At 40.2% G+C, this 17009-nt stretch overlaps 1 protein-coding gene across 1 annotated transcript; it reads left to right on the forward strand.

Annotated features, from left to right (window-relative positions):
- Positions 1-39: 39 nt before the first annotated feature.
- On the forward strand, positions 40-13413 carry SLC25A32 (solute carrier family 25 member 32). The gene is made up of 7 exons (XM_045805822.2): positions 40-555; positions 6305-6455; positions 8453-8538; positions 9687-9847; positions 10225-10338; positions 10664-10809; positions 11970-13413. Exons 1-7 carry the CDS (start codon positions 402-404, stop codon positions 12103-12105), a joined length of 948 nt encoding a protein of 315 aa, XP_045661778.2. The 5' UTR covers positions 40-401; the 3' UTR covers positions 12106-13413.
- The last annotated feature ends 3596 nt before the right edge of the window (positions 13414-17009 follow it).

A 17009-nucleotide genomic window follows, 5' to 3' on the forward strand; every position in this document is an offset into this window, starting at 1 on the left:
CTGTGTGGAAGCCAGCCTCCTGAGCAGGACCCTGCGGCGCTCCGTAGTTTTGCCGACAGAGGTTGGCCCGAGGTGCTTCTTCAGCAGCGCTCTCGGATCCGCTTCCCTCGGTCCGAAACGGCAGCAGGTGGGGGAGGGGCGGGGCGGGGCGGGGACTTGGCCGAGGCCGGCGCCCCGCCTCCTTCGCGTTCTCCGCAGGCGTGACGTGCTACCTTGCCCCTCTCACGCCGGCTCTGCGCTGGGGTCTCTCCGCTTAGTTACCGCGTCCTAGCGCTGGCCCCGGAAGTGGGCTCGCCCCCCGTGGTTTCTGCTCCTGGGCGGCGACGGTCGCCACGGTGGCCGCCACTGCATCTCCTACCACCTCCGTGGCCCTGGGCGTGGTATCAGCGGGCCCTGGGACTATGACGGGCCAGGGCCAGTCGGCGTCAGGGTCGTCAGCGTGGAGCACGATATTCCGCCACGTCCGGTACGAGAATCTGGTGGCGGGTGTGAGCGGCGGGGTCTTGTCCAACCTCGCGCTGCACCCGCTCGACCTCGTGAAGATCCGCTTCGCCGGTAAGAGCACACTCAGACAGACCCTGGGCTACTTCTCCTTGCTGGTACCCCGAAGTGGGTGATAAAAGACGCAAAAGGAGGCCTTGCGCTCCCCTGCCCCTTGCCTACCACGAGGCGAGCGTTGAAGCAAATGCTGCTTATCCGGCCTCACCTGGAACTAGATTCGAGGAAGGGGAGCCCGGGAAAGGGATCTGGTCGCCCTCGTCCCAGATCCCCAAGTCTAAGGGATGGAGAACAGGGATAGAAAAGTCTGAGAAAAGTTCAAATTGGCATAGGATGGGGGACTCAACGCCGGATTTGTAAAGCGAGAAAGGGATTGGCACCTTTTAGGGGTTAGCCCTCGCATATGCTAATCATTCTCCCTTGGAGGTACTTTGAAATCTTACGGTAGCCACGTGTTTGGCCTTGGAGCTGAGGAAAAGTGGTTGGGGGTAGGTGGTAATCCTCAGAGGCTGGCTGGGAATAGGTTTGGGATGGGATTCTCTTGAAGGTTTGTTTTTTGGCGTTTATAGTGTGGTAACAAAGCCCTATGAAGGAATAGATAGTTAGAATCCAAATGCTATTTTTTAAAATTTACGTTTATTGCATTAAGTGCAGTGAGTTAAGTGAAATTTACAAAGTGCCTTAGAAGTTAAACTCAACAGTAAATTCTGGAAAAGATAGTTTCAGAGAGGGTCTTGGTAACTTTACTGGGAAACTATTTTCTGGCATTTGGTTTTCTTTCTTACTCAAGTTCTGCCTTGAGAATTAGATCTGCAGAAGTTGTTTATCATCAAGAGTCAAATTGATTCTATCCACCTAAAATATTATTGTTCTCTTAATATTTGTAGACTGCTGTATAGCATACAGAAGCACCTAAACAAAGTTCTTGTCCTCAGGGGATGTACAGTCTAATTGTAGGCTTGAGTGTTAGTCACATAAAAGATAATTCTGGGCAACATAAAGTCAAGGGCAAAATGGAGTAAATCCAAATATCAAAATATAAGTAGAGACAGACTACCAGGAAAATTATAGGTTGCTGATGGCCATATGTATCCGTATCTGTAAGGTTCCATTAGATCTTGAGATTCCCCACAGAAGGACTGATATTTTGACAGCTAGAAAGGAGACAAGAAGCCATTCTACAGAGGAAAGTCAGTGAAAATTACGGAGTATACTCCCTAGAAGAAAACCCAGAAAGGAAAGTAATTTCCATGGAGTTTGTGACACATGCACAGATAAAAATTACAATGACAAGTAGCACTGAGCATTTCGTAAGAGCAAGGCAATGAACTAATAGTTTTGCATGCATTATTTATCTCATTTACCACTCCGAACAGCCCTGTGAATTTATTACCTCCATTTTATACAAATAATTATAGAAGCTGACCAGTCGCAAGTTTATAACAGCATAGATGTGGGATTTGAACCCAGGCAGTATAATTCTAGAACCCTTTTACTCTTAACCACTCACCGTTCTACCTCTAGGAATCCCTAGTATACAGTGGCTTGAACATGAAGAAAAGAATTTTGGATTTGGCTGCAGGTACAGGCCTGTATGATTTGGCGTCTCCAATGTTTTGTCTAGGAGAAGAGGTGACAGTTGAGATGATCACTGAGGAATAGTGTTGGCTTGGTGAGTTTAAGACAGTGCTGTGAAGCAGATTGTGCCTGAAGAAAGGGAATTTTTGGTACCTGAGAAATTGGTAATCTTGATGAATTGGGGAGAGTTAGGAGACCAGTGTGGCCAAGGTAAGGTGATTGAGATGGATGGAAAGACAAAATTAAAGATCTAGGAGTCAAAGCAGGAATTTGTAATGATAAAGTGTGGCTGTGAAGTGGTGATAGAAAAGAGGAAAATTAAGGAAGATAAATTACTGAAATCAAAATAGTTGACTGGCCGTCATCAGCATTAATGCTGTAGTTTTTATGCTTTCACGAAACTTAGGCCCTTGTAATGAAATTGTAATTACCTAGTGACAGGGGTATTAGTCTTGGATGTCCCGTTAAACCAAACTTGGAATATTTCAGTGAGTTCAAGTGCAAATTGGAACCCAAAAGTGTCCAGAGAGGTAGAAAGATTAGAAATCACTTGTGAGAAATGAATGGAAGAACTAGTTTGGCTTCAGGTGGGTGGAGGGCAGGGACAGACGACTTAAGATGAAGAACTGTCGTGTGTGAAAGGGATTTATCTTATTATGGGTTGATGTAAAGACCAGGTAGAGGTTGAGTGGAAATGACAGGGAAGCAGATTGTGGCCTGTCCCAAGTAGTGGTACTCAGAAATGAAACTGGTGATATCTGGATATGTGGAAGTGGTTCGGGGCTGGATGACAGAAGTTAGAAGATACTCCTGTGTTGAGTGGAAAGGTCAATTGGACGAGGTGATTGTTGAGGACCCTTCTAACTTTAAGATACAATTTTAAATCATCCAAGAATGATGAAAGAGGGGGCGCCTGGCTGGCTCAGTTGCAGGAGGGTACGACTTTTGATCTTGGGGTCATAAGTTCATGGAGAGATTACTTAAATAAAACTTAAAAAAAAAAAAAAAGACTGATGAGAGAGAGAGCCCCAACAAAGAATGAGGTATAAAAACAGTAATTTTCTAAAATAACCTGAAAGCCTTTAATCTATAAATTAATCGAGGAACCAAAATGTAGAATCAAGTAACAAGAATAGCATGCAGTCCAGTTTTGTATATATAGTGCAAGACCCTGTAGCTTAAATAAACTACTTATTGAATGCTTCCTGTGTGCCATACATGATTTTAAGAGCTGTATATGTATTAATTCATTTAGCCCTTTGTGATTTTTAGAGTTAGGTTCTATTATTTTTCCCATTTTATGGGTGAGATAACTTAGCCATGGAGTAATCCAGTAAGTGACTCAGGATCACACAATTAAGTGTTGGAGTGTAAGCGGGCTGCAAAGGAAATTTAGTGGCCAGAGAAGAAAGAGGAAAATCAGGAGAGTGTGGTGTAAAATTAGTCCAAAGAAGAGTGTTTAGGAGGTGGAAAGTCTTAGGTGCTGCTAAATGGTTGGTGAAGAAGAGAGGATTCCCACAGTTCACTTCAGGGTCTTTAGAGCACTTGCAGTAATGGGTGGAGGCGCAGATCACATTGCAGTGGGTTGGGGGGGACGCAGTTCACACCATCACACCATTGCCCTCCTTTCTAGCCTAATTTCCTACCATCCCTTCCCTCCGTCAGCTGTACACTTGATACCAGATCCCTAATGTTCTCCCAGACAGTGCCAGGCACTGTGATGCTTGCATGTATTTACACAAGCTACTGCACTTGTCTAGAGACAAACCTTTCTCTCCTTTCCCCAAAGACAAGTTTCTAATCAATCTTCAAGACTCTACCCTAGCATCTTCTCTCTCACGTTCCCTGTCACTTATTTCATCTCCCCAGTTCCTTCTATACAGAACATTTTTGTGTGTTTCTTCTGTAATCCTATAGCACTTCATTCACCATAGTGCTCATAACTTTGTAACATGATTGCTGCTGTTTGGCCTTGAAGATTATGTCTTCCTCAGGGTTCGGGTTTGTGTCCTACCTGTTTAGATTGCCCGTTTGCCTGGCAATAATAAGGAGTCAATAGTTTTTAAATTTTTTTTATAAAGTGATAGGTGTACAAATGAATATTTTTCACATTTAAAGATTTGATCCTAACTATATAGTGGAGACAAGATTATAGTATCAGGGAAGTATAGGGTACAGAATGTTGTTGTCTGTTACTGATACTTAATACTCTACTTCTTTAATTGACTTGTCAAAAACAATAAAGAAATTATTGGTTCATACCCATGAAAAGCAAAGATGGTGTTTTTGTGGGTTTTTTTTTTTTTTTTTTTTTTTACCTCAAGAGAGACATTGTGTTGTGAGCTTATTATTGAAAGGAAAATGGAAAGGTACTTAGAAGAAATTTATCAGGAGAATAAGAGACGTGAAATTCAAGGAAAGCATCAGAAAGATGATGAAATACACAGCAAAATATTTCTTGAGAGCCTGTTCCTCTGTTACTTGCTTTTAAACTTGTTATCTTGTATAAACTTCTCAACAGCCTGTGAGGTAGGTGATATTTATCCCCATTTTATAAATGAGTATGCTAAAGCTCAGAAAGATTAAGATCATGTAGCTAATTAGGGAAATTATATATCAAACCCAGGTCTTCTGATAAAGCCTCATGTACTTTAATCTCATTTCATGGTGTAACATTGTCAAGTTAATGATGAAAGAAATTGACTTTTCTCCCTTTCCCTGGCAATGGTAAACAGTGATTCTTTGCCAGACTCCATTATGTCGTGGAGTAGTGGCAAAGGGGACAATGAACCGGGCATGCTTTTATATGGCCAGAGGACTGTAATTGTATAAACTTTGTAGAGGACAGTTTCAGTATAACCTCTCATAACCTTTGACCCCTATTAATTCCCATTCTGTTCATTAATTCTAAGGATATAGGAATTTGTCTGTTTTACAGAATATTTTCTAGAGACCTTTTAATAATAGCAAAAAAATGAGAACAATTTACATGTCAACTAGGGGAATGATTTTACAAATGATGGGATATCTGTGAGAGGGAAAACCATGATACTATTTTTAAAAATCTTTTGGAAGTCTATTTAATTACAAATAACAAGTCTATAATTACAAAGAATTCTTACAATACACTCTTGAGTGAAGAAAAAAGCAGTATACAAAACTATATGTAGTAAAATACCAATTTAAAAAAACCTAGATTATAAATTTGACATCCTTTCATTCCATTTCCCCATAGGAAACAGAAGGCACATTCGAAATAAGATAATTCGGGGCATGGGGGGGGTGTGCTTGAAAGGACTGTTTACAAATTACGAGATTATAGCAAAACCATAAGGAATACTGCAGTATTTTGGAACTGGAAACAGTTTGGGCTGTTGCCACCTGAAGGGCCAAATGTCAAGGCGAGAAGGTCATTGAGAGAGGGCCACCTTGAGAGGAACTGTAACTGGCAGTGGAGAAGTTCAGCCCGCCTAAGGCAACCCCATAGAAAGGGAGGTAAAAGAGTAAATACCTGCATCTGCTCTCTTCCATCCCTCTGATCTCTTGTCAGGCCTCCCCACTAGCCCAGCTCAACTAGAAACTCTAAGACAAGATCAGGCTGCTAGGCAGAACGTGATAGAAAGGGATGGACAGTGGATCTGGAAAAGAAACACAGTATTCAGGATATAATAATTGAGCAAATATATATTGAGAGCCTACAGTGTACAAAGCGCTAAGATAGGAGTAGAAATATTGCAGCAAAGTAGTAGTCCCTGCCCTCACAAAGCATCTTCCTACTAGGAAGCCAGAATAATTGAACAATAATGATTGCAATGAAGAGTGTTTTTATTATGCTAGGGAAAGTATGGTGTGCCATGGGTGCAAAGAAACTTGAACTCATCTAGGGGATAGGAAAAGGATCACCAAAGGAAATTATTGAACAGACCTGAAAGAGGAATCAAAGATTGAGAAGACAGAATGTTCATGGCAGACAGAACAGCCTGTGTAAAAGCTTTAAGGTTCAGAGACTAGATAAGAACTGAAAGTTGTTGAACATTCTAGCAATTTGCGTCAGATGTTTTAAAGAGAAAATAATAAAGAATAATTCCAAAAAATAGAATTATTTTTCTCTACCTAAAAAGGGTTTTCTTCTGAATTTATCTCCTTCCTATGACTATGTGATATCTATGTTTATATGTGATTCAGAGCTAGAACTTTCCTCTCACCTAATTTTGTGCCTTTACTGCAGTGAGTGATGGATTGGAACTGAGACCAAAATATAAAGGAATTGTGCATTGCTTGACTACCATTTGGAAACTTGATGGACTACGGGGACTTTACCAAGGAGTAACCCCAAATGTGTGGGGTGCAGGTTTATCCTGGGGACTCTACTTTTTCTTGTGAGTAGATCTGAGAGATTTTACAGTATTAAATAAAAGGAGTTTTTGTTTTCAGTGATTTGTTTTACATTTCAGTTGATGAAGCCAGATGAGACATTTCATTAGTTTCTCTGAATAGGAAGGGTCAGAAAGAGCAAAAGTCTTATTACTTTCCTTCTCTGTCAGCTGTTATCCAGAGGCATTTGGTCTGGAAGAAAGTTCTTAATAGGAAGAAGGTGAAGGAGGATTTGGAGAAACAATCTTATAGAAGCTACTTCTGTGAGGTGAATTCGGGAAGATGCCTTATCAGAGTACTTCTGATTCATAAGAAGTTGGAAAGCTGAAGAAGACAGGTCTTGGGGCCCTCATAAGAACACATACCATGGGAACTCCCTCTTGGGAACAGAAAGTAAAAGCCAGTGTGCAGCTTGAAGAGTTTGAGACACATTATTTCTTGCCTGTTATTTGACCTGCCCCATCATCTTCCTAGCTCGTTCATTTTCTTCCTCCTTCCCCTGTCGGGTATCATCACCATGTGAAATAGCCGCGATTCCATGACCAGTGAAGAAGCCCCAGAAAGCGCTTGTGACAGGCACGTTCGGCTTACTGATTGTGCCAGAGTGTGGGAGCAAAGCCCTGCAGTGGAGGGGCACACACTGCCTCTGGTACTGGAACCTGAACCCACGAATGGGAAGTCTTGTCTTTGTGTTACTAGATGGCACTTGTAGGAGAACCATCTGTACCTGGTCTATTTGCCCTTTTCTCGTTTGTGTTGTATATTTTACTTTATCTCCCATAATTTTATGGCAGTATCTAAACCACAGTCTTTGGCGGGGGGAGAGGGAGAGGGAGAATCTTAAGCAGGGTCCCCACTGAGTGCAGAGCCTGATGTGTGGCTCGATCTCACAACACTGAGATCATGACCTGAGCCAAAATCAAGAGTCAGACACCTAACCGACTGAGCCACCCAGGTGCCCCCAAACCACAATCTTAAAATATTTTTTAAGTGAATGCAAAACAAATTCAACCTTAATATTGTTTAAAAATGTATTTTTCTTCTTTTTAGTTCCAAGACACAGATGGGTGAAATGATAGGTATAAATTTATTCTTTTACGCATTTTGAGTTGTGTAGGTCCTCTAAAGAGGGTTTCTAAGGACATGCCGTATGAATGTAAGGTTTATGTGATGGTAATTTCTTATAAAAGTATACTCGTTTCATGTTAGAATAGTATTGGTAAAGTTTGGAAGGATTTACGTAGCTGAACTCTTCTTCCAAGAGGAAAATGGAAATTGGAGTTCTAGAGACTAGGCTTATCTGACTCCTCTGCGAGAAACATTGAGTGGCTCAATTTTCTGCCAAATAAAGCCCAAATATCAGTCTGCGCTCAGGTGTGGCTCCATTTTCCCCATCTTTCCCCGCCACTCTTATACCTTTGCTCACACTCCTCTGTTTCCCCACTGAAACCGGACCTGTCTCCATGCCCCATCAGTGCCACCTCCTACACAAGCCTTCTGTGATCTCAGCCACAGTTTCTCAATCTCTTATGACACCATCTGTGTTGTCTTTATTATGATTACTTGTGTGCAGCTTGTGGTCCTTGTGAATCCACTAGGAAGGCCCCTCCGAGTGTTTTATCTAGCCGAGTTGCCAACCACGTACCTGAACATTACGTGTTCAGCACTTCTTTGTTAGGGGCCCTCTTTTGTCCTTCTGCTTTGTCTGCCCAATTGCTGCACTGCTGCTAACCCCCGCCCCCCCCCCCGTTAATTGATGAGTATGTGATTAAACTATTTTGCATATGTAGTGGTAGCCGTATACATTTGGGGGGAGTGATGGTAAACTCTTAAGAGTAAACCATTTCCAGCAAATGCATTCTTGAAACTTCCTTTGGTTGTTTTATGCATTGACTTTTACTTTTGGGTACTGCTGTTAAGTTACACACATTTTAAAACAGACTTTACTGCTTTATGACACCTATTCAATATTTACCAAACTGCTTATGTTTAATTCTTTTAGTTACAATGCCATCAAATCATATAAGACAGAAGGAAGAGCAGAACGTTTAGAGGCAACAGAATACCTCGTCTCAGCTGCCGAAGCTGGTAAGGCAGTGTGTGAAATCTAAAACAGCAACTTCCAACTTGATTTTCTCTTTTGTTTTTTGTTTTATTTGCTTTTTCTCCCCCATTGAACAATAGAGCTGAAGTATGCTTATGTAACCAGTTGTCACATGGAATTTCTTAGAAAGCAACTCTTCTTACTGGTTACTCTGGACAGATTTCAGGAATTTTAGTTATCACAAAGGAAGTAAAATTTAGAAAATTTATGAATTCCTGATAGTTTAAGACGATTTGGTATGGTATTTTCTTCAATTAAAGTATAATTTCAGTTTTCAAATTAGACAGTTTAGTAGCCTTGTTTAATTGCCTCATGTATGTATACTATTCAAAGAGAAAAGCAGAGCAGGACCTATAAATCTTTATAACTCATACTTCGACACTTTGTTTATTGATAGTTCTTGTCTTAATAAACCTACTCATTTTTGAATACCTAGCTGCGAGCACAGACCTGAATCACAATGGGACTTAATTAATTTTTGTTGAAAAAAGGACTACTTAGGAAACTCAGCAAATGAGAAACTTAACCAGATGAAATTTTTTATATGCAAAATTGTCACTTTCTATATTGCATGAAGTATTATTTATCATGTAGTTCTTTAAGTTTTGAGATGCGTTGGCTACTTTGAATAGATTTGAGGAGGATCGTGGTAAAGTTGGGGTGAATATATATATATACATATATATGTATCTTCATGTAGAAAATATTGAGGTGTTGCATTCCGGATCCTTTTCCCCTAATCTTCAACCTCTCTGGGTTGTACTATGTCCTACTCCCAATTATTTATATCTCCTTACCAGAGTCTGCTTCGTAGGACTCCCATCTGTTCTCTACACCAAGCCATACTGTTTAGGAGCCAGGACATCTTTGCTGTCCTCACACCTCAAAGGGAAATTGTTTCACGTTTCCATCTCCCTTTTAATTTACCTCCCACTAACCGAGTGAGGAACTTTTTATGACCACCAAAAACTATGGCTACCCTTTAACCCTCAGGCTTCCTCAGGGACCATATCTCACTGTTGCAGGTACAACCCCTGGGCAGCCTGTTTATTAATGGACTGTTCTTAATCTGGATCATCATAAGTGGCACAGTACTTGTATGCTGAGTAATCTTATTTAAATTTGGTTTTAGGAGCCATGACCCTCTGCATTACAAACCCGTTATGGGTAACAAAGACTCGCCTTATGTTACAGTACAACGGTGTTGTTAACTCCTCACAACAACAATATAAAGGAATGTTTGATACACTTCTGAAAATATATAAGTATGAAGGTGTGCGTGGATTGTATAAGGTAATGAATTATCAGTATATTTTGAATAACTGACCATTGTAACTTCCCTTGGCTCTGTTGTCTGAGTTCTGAATGACCTTTAGTCAGTCCTAAAAAAAAGCCAGACTCAGGCAAAAAGCAATTTAATGAAAACGGAAGTTCTGGTTTATAATGTGGAAATTGTGCTTTAATCTGTTTATCCTCATTACTATAAGGTGCATCATCATGACACTGGCAGGTTTGAGAAGGCCTGTCTATAAAGTTCTGTACAGTAACCATTTCTCTAAGTTACACATTGAGGTCACCCATTCTTTACTTCCGTCCCTGGAAACTGTGTCCTTTCGGAACTGGCTTAGTTTTTGTTTTTTGTTGTTGTTTTTTTAATTGTTCCCTTTTAGGGATTTATTCCTGGGCTGTTTGGAACATCACATGGTGCCCTTCAATTTATGGCATATGAATTGTTGAAGTTGAAATACAACCAGCATATCAACAGATTACCAGAAGCCCAGTTGGTAAGATGGTTCTAAAAACAAAACAAAACAAAAAACTGTCATTTACGTTTATGGGCATTTAATAGATGGAAATTTTGTCACGTTTACTTTGGTAATACTGCTATGATGATGACTGCCACTAATTTAATTTACAGTTAAATATTTTATAGGCAGATGACACATGTCAAAAATAGAACCCCTTATTTGTACAGAGCTTGTGTTAAGAAGGGAAACCATATTTTTCACTTACAGATCCATTTAAACGTTTTCCTATATAATGCTTACTTCTATATTTTTAAAGGAACCCTGTCTAAAGAAAAATAAATGTTTTGTGTTGTCATTTTAGAGCACAATAGAATATATATCTGTTGCAGCACTCTCCAAAATATTTGCTGTGGCAGCCACGTACCCGTATCAGGTCGTGAGAGCCCGTCTGCAGGATCAGCACATGTTTTACAACGGCGTGCTGGACGTGATCACAAAGACGTGGAGGTGAGAGCATGCGGCGTATCAAAACAGCTCTCCGGATCTGCCCTGCATGCCTCAAACTGTCCGGTTGCTGTTAGTGGGATAGCAAAGGCCAGTGTGCTGTGGTGAAGACATGGCTGGTGGCCCCTGCTTTTCCATTTCCCATGGACTACCCATAGAACCACAGACTTAATCTCTGAGGCTTGATTCCTTCATTTGTAAAATTAGAAAATCTAGGCTGACAAGATTGTTATAAAAATCAAATGAGATTGGGGCTCCTGGGTGGCTCAGTTAGTTAAGCATCCTACTCTTGATTTTGGATCAGGTGATGGTCTCAGAGTCATGAGATCAAGCCCCGCATCAGGTGCTGCACTGGCCATGGAGCCTGCTTGCAATTCTCGCTCTCCCTCTCTTTCCTCCCCACCCGCCCCTCTGCCCCCGCTTGCTCACACTCTTTTTAAAAAAAAAAAAAATCTGTGCTTCAGCAAATTAATGTACCAAAATTTAGGTGTAATAAGATAGTTGAGTGGCATTGAATATAGGAAGTCATAAAAACCTTAGTTTAATATAATTAAACTGCTACTTGCACAATAACTTGCAAACACTTGTCTCCATGTATAAAAGAGATGCTCGCTCTTCAGCCTGTGGATAAACTGTTACAGGTAGACATCCCCATATTTTTCTGTAATTCTGAAAGGCTAGAGCAGAATATTTAGGGTGTTTACATTGAGTTTAGTTCAGTAAATATTTATTGAGAACCGAGTGACAAGTTCCAAGGCCATATTCCCATTCTAGGCATCAAGGAAATAAAGTTTTATTTTTGTATGTGCTAGATTTAGTGTCACCTGGCATTTATATAAGCTGTAAGACTTTTAATGCCTACGTTAGTTAATCAGTTAATGCTCCTGTATGCTTGTATGTTTAGAGACATTGGAAAGATGGTTGTCATTACAGCACTTTTCAGTTTTAGAGTGCCTCTGCCCTCTCTTTCTGAGTCAGTCACAGAAGGAACGGAAGCCCCTACAAATGGCTCATAAACTACATTACTTCAGCATGTCAAATACATCGACTTAAATCACAGGGAGGCTTTGAATGCTGGTTCCATGCCCTATGCCAATTAAACTTTTGTATCTTCGGGCTAGCTATGTAGGAAATTAAGTATGTATCTATCTTTCCCTCTAAAGGAAAGAAGGCATCGGTGGATTTTACAAAGGAATTGCCCCCAATTTGATCCGAGTGACTCCAGCCTGCTGTATCACTTTCGTGGTATATGAGAATGTCTCACATTTTCTACTTGAACTTAGAGAAAAAAAAATGTAAGCTAGAAGAAGATAATTCCAAGTACATCTGCTTACGGGAGCAACTGTTTCTTTGTGTTTGAGATGTAAACCTCAGAAGAAGACTGCACAGCAACATGGTTCACAATGGAAATTGGTCTGTAATCATTAGAAGTCAAAGAACTGCTAAGACTTTGCAATGTTTTTCTGCTTTTTGCCTTCCCCATATGTATGGGACTTGGCTACCTCCGCCAGAAATGGCTCCCATCAACACAATAGTAAAACTGATACCAAGTGAAGAGTTTCGCAGATTTCTGTATTTCACTGTTCAAGTAGAAGCTGATTACGGCATTTGCTAAATGGATTAGATGAACGCGCTTCTTTTTCTGAACTCGTTTGCCTGGATTGGCTTTAAAATCAATCTCTGTGCAATAGCAAGGAAATGGCTTCTGAAAAGAATGATCATTGCTGTTTTAAGGGTAAATTAAACTTTCAGGATTTGCTGGGAAAAGTACTGCTTAAATCCATACCATTTTTGAATTGGGAAATTTTGGTAAGAAAAAAAACACTGTAAGTGTGCTTTAGTTTTAATTCAATTGGAATGTGCTAACTAGGGAAATTTGAGAAGTTACATACTTCTCTTAATTTGAGAAATATCTGATCTTTGTTGTCATTCTGTCATTAATTTTTTCTCCAGGGGCTCTTCCATAACTTAAAATGTAATTGTGGATCCAGTTATTATATTTTTGACATAGGTACTTAGTGCCTCTTAAACGTATAAAATCTGAATTAGGATCCAGCTGTGCAGCCCTTGGTTAGCATATTTGGCTATAAATCACTAATAGGCTGTAGATGACTAATAGATCACCTCATACAGATACTGGAATAATTGGAATGTGTTTGTTGAGAAACGGTGTGAAAATGAGAAACTAACTTCCTACTTCAGCTATCGGAGATATGGGTTCAGTCCCAAATAAATGATTAATCTCCATTGGTTGTTCATATTCAGGTTTCAATACAAATTACGTTGATAGCCATTATTGACTTTACTTTTATGAGCCATTGTAAATATCTATAAAAGCTTGCCCCAAAAGGATGCCAGAATAATATTTTTATTTATCATAAATCTTTATGAATGCTGTTGCACTTCCATCTATTTGTTGTAAATAAAAAAATGGTGGTTTTCAAAGCCATATTTAAATGGTTCTTTGAAAATAGGTCTATTTTTTATATTTTGAAAGTGGCATTGTTTTAAAAATATGAAACAGTAAGTATCTAATTGTATTTACTCTAATCTCTTGTAATATGCACAGGAATACTTTGTAAATTAAATGCAATGCATTTTTTCATACTTCTGGATGTACTAGAATTCATATGAAATCCTGATATTAGTCCCTATATGGAAGACCGGCTAGGTACTGCTTGGAGTTTTAGAGGTAGTGCCGTTGTTTGAATGCCTCCTGTGTGTACCCCCAAAGTACTAAAACAGAATTCCTGTCTTCTAAGAGCATACAAGCTTGCAGAAAAAATAAATAAGCATTAAGTAACTACAGTTCTAGACTAACAGGCAAGAAGATTTCTACAAAGCCCTGTGAGAGTTCTGAGAAAAGAGAACTCATTCCACTTAATTCAACAACAAATTGTTACTGAGCTCTTGCTCTGTGCCAGCACTGGAGATACAGCAGAAAGTAAGCCAGACAACATTCCTGCCCTCAGGGGATTTTCATTTTAGTGCAAGTGACAGAAAACATAAATTCTGCATAATACAATCTCAGATATTAAATGCTATAAATAGAACAAAAGCAGTGCTGCTATCTTGGGATGGTTAGGGTCAGGAAAGACCTCTTTGAAGAGGCAATATTTGAAACATTTTGAAAGAAATGAGGAAGCAAGCCACAATGAGATAAGGAAACACATTCTAGGCAGAGAAAATATGAAGTACAAAGGCCCTGAGGCAGGAATTAATTTAGCTAGAGGGGATGAGTTGAGGTTAGGCTGGCCAGGGAGGGGAAGGTTGGAGAAATGGCCCTGCTAGTATGGTAGGAAAGAGTGCAGGATTGGCTTCCAATTTCAGCTTTCCCATTTGCTGTTTGGCCTCAGCCCAATCAAGTTTTCTCATACGTAAAATGTGTCTTAGATTTGTTCCTTTGTGGATGAGGATGCTATGAGGATGCTTGGGCAAGTGCTTATTGAGGGAGTGCTCTTACGAGCCTCTGTCATGGAGTGAAGAAGACGGGGGAAGTTTCAGAAGTTCACCTTCAGCCTGATCCTACGGGACACTCTGCAGTATGAATTGGACCACAGAGATTGCCCTGCCCTGAGGTGGGAGCCTGGGCTATGATGTTCTCACATCAGGCAGTCATTGACTGTCATGGAGAGGAGGGGAGGCTAGGTCCCTCTCCTCAGTCAAAAGCAGTCCTCCAAATAATGTGGAAGTGACAGCTGTTAGCTGGGATATGGGTGCACCAGCCCTGTAAAAGAGGGATTTGGTGGGTCATCAACAGCATCTGCAAATGAGGATATTACAAGTAGGTAGCTCATAGGATTATTGATCAGATTAAATGGATCAATCAATGTATAGTGCTTAGCATTTTACAAACATTAGCATGGGCCAGATCTTAGAGGCCGTAGTCAGGGGTTTAGATTTCGGGAGAGATCATTCTAGCGATTGTATGAAGAAAGAATTAGGAGACAAGAAACAGGGTTACTAGTTAGGAAGCTTTCACAGATACCTAATCAAGAGTTGGTGGTAGCATCGACCTGATTGATGAAATTGGAAATAGTGTATAGCTTGGGGTTAACTAAAACAGGGTTCATGGAAGGGAGAACTTGAAGCTTGGCCTTGATGGTAGAGATTTCAAAGGGAACCATGAAAAAAAGCACAGGTGACATGTCTTGAGCAGTGTGTTGTCAATGTAGTAATAAAAGGAAGAAACAGAAGAGAGAGCTGAACGACGAACCAGAACCTGAGAACTCTGAGTCTTAGTAATGTGTTTAGGTTTTATTTGATGACTAAAAGAGAAGTGAGAGTCATTAACAGAACAGACATGGTTACATCTCAAGGGTGATAGAAGACAACCAATCAGATAAGAGGCGCAAACTCAAAGGGAAGGGGTTATCAACCATGTAAATATTTCAGTAAGATGAAGATGAATGTCACTGATAACTTGAAGCAGATTCAAATTATAGAGGCTGAAGACAGATTGCAAGCAGCTAAGCAGGTAGGGCAAACAGCAAGGATTCCTTTCACTCTAGGCTCTTTCTTCGATTTCAGCAGATAAAGGAAAGGTAGAGAGAACTTCAGCTTGAAAAAAGTACCGGGAGTCTAGGAAGGGGTGCGAGCAGGGAGGTTGGCCAAGCGAAAACCGGAACATGATTATAAAAAGGCTCAAAGCTTAAGATCTAGGCCGAAGTAAAACTTGGAGCTCAGCATCCGAGAACGAACGTATGGTAAAATGTGAACCAAGACAATGTTGGGTGCCATGCCTGTGAAAAGAAGGTTATTCTGTTTTCACTATGTGCTTCTGTAGTGCGGCAGCTTCAGAAAGTTGTTGTTCAAAGCCATACTAGAAAAGGGATATCAACTAAAAAGTATGTTTGAGCTCAGGAGTCATCAGAGCATGGTCTGTCTTTTGAATGTGGACACACTACTGAACATAAAATCCTCCAGACAGAGTATTATTACTTTATTAGCAAGGCCTCTTTAGTGATTGTAAAATTACAGAAATAAAATAGCATGAAATGATTTAACTATTTCTTTTCTAAAAATGTATTATTTAACACGCAGAAAGTATGTGAGGGTTTGGGTTACTTTGGGTGAGGTCTTAAATTTCTTTCGAAGTGAGTGAATAAGAAGTTGGAAGTATCCATAGGGAATACCTTGTTACTGGCTGCTTGGCGTCGATTTCTCTTCTGAGACGAGTAGCTGGAATTTCTTTTCAGAACCTCCCTCCATTCTCACCTTTGTGGTTTAGATGGAATTGGCCTCACCTGCCCTAGAGGAGGCCCTGATTAGCAGAGCTGATCTAAATGTGCCATCTCTGTTCATAATGAACGTTTGGAATGGACACAATTGCCTAAGCTGGCCCGGGCAGTGACTCTTAGAGAGACATTTTTTTTCTGTGTATCCTGACACAGATTCTCTCTTTGCTGATTCACCAATTAGGGTTTGTGTAATTCACAAAGCTCCTCAAAGCCAATTCAAGATTATGAATTGGGGAGGTAGAGTTTGGAGTCAAAATGTAATCAAAACCAAGGAAATAACAATAAAAAATTGAAAGAAACTAGGACCTAAATCATGTCATGTGAGATTCTGGATCCATTCTGACCCCCAGTTCCATGTACCTCTGTAGTTTTCAACTGAGCGAACCAATAACTTTCCTTGTTTTTTAAGCCACTCTCAGTTTGGGCCTGTTACTCACTGCAACTGGCAGCTTCCCAGATGACACCGAGACTGTGATCCAGACCCTAAAGTCTACGTGTCATTCTCCCATCAACCATCATGATGTCAAACTCTCATTTCTATGGAAATTGATGTCACCCTTAGGAAAAAGGAGCATTTTGTGATCCTTCCATGGGTTGTATAGGTTTTTGAAAATGTTTTTACCTTAACTGAAAAACATTGTTTAATGTTCATAAAGAATTAAAGAAGTCATTCAACTCACCATGAAAAACATGAAAGAGGAAGACTGACCAGTAGCCTTAGGAAAATAACTAAAATCTGCTATTGGAGAAGGTCCAACTGTACAAGTGTTGGATGATTTGAAAGTTGTTCCCGATGTATTTTCTGACATCAAATATGACAAAATTGTGTGTTTGTATTAAATTTCAGTATATATTAGTTGTGATGCCAGGCATGTTCTACTCAAGGCAGGAAAGTGATAAAACCAGTTTACATTCAACATGTCAAAAAGCAACAAGATACTTTTGTTAAGTGATTCACGTTAA

This window comes from Ursus americanus, chromosome 9 (assembly GCF_024610735.1).
Source record: "Ursus americanus isolate L20-20 chromosome 9, mUrsAme1.1.p, whole genome shotgun sequence".
Classification (NCBI taxonomy): Eukaryota; Metazoa; Chordata; class Mammalia; order Carnivora; family Ursidae; genus Ursus; species Ursus americanus.

Coding starts and splice junctions, on each gene's coding strand:
- SLC25A32 (XM_045805822.2), top strand. CDS start 402: ATGACGGGCCAGGGCCAGTCGGCGTCAGGGTCGTCAGCGTGGAGCACG. Junction 10,339..10,663: donor GATTACCAGAAGCCCAGTTG/GTAAGATGGTTC, acceptor TTGTCATTTTAG/AGCACAATAGAATATATATC. Junction 10,810..11,969: donor GTGATCACAAAGACGTGGAG/GTGAGAGCATGC, acceptor TTCCCTCTAAAG/GAAAGAAGGCATCGGTGGAT.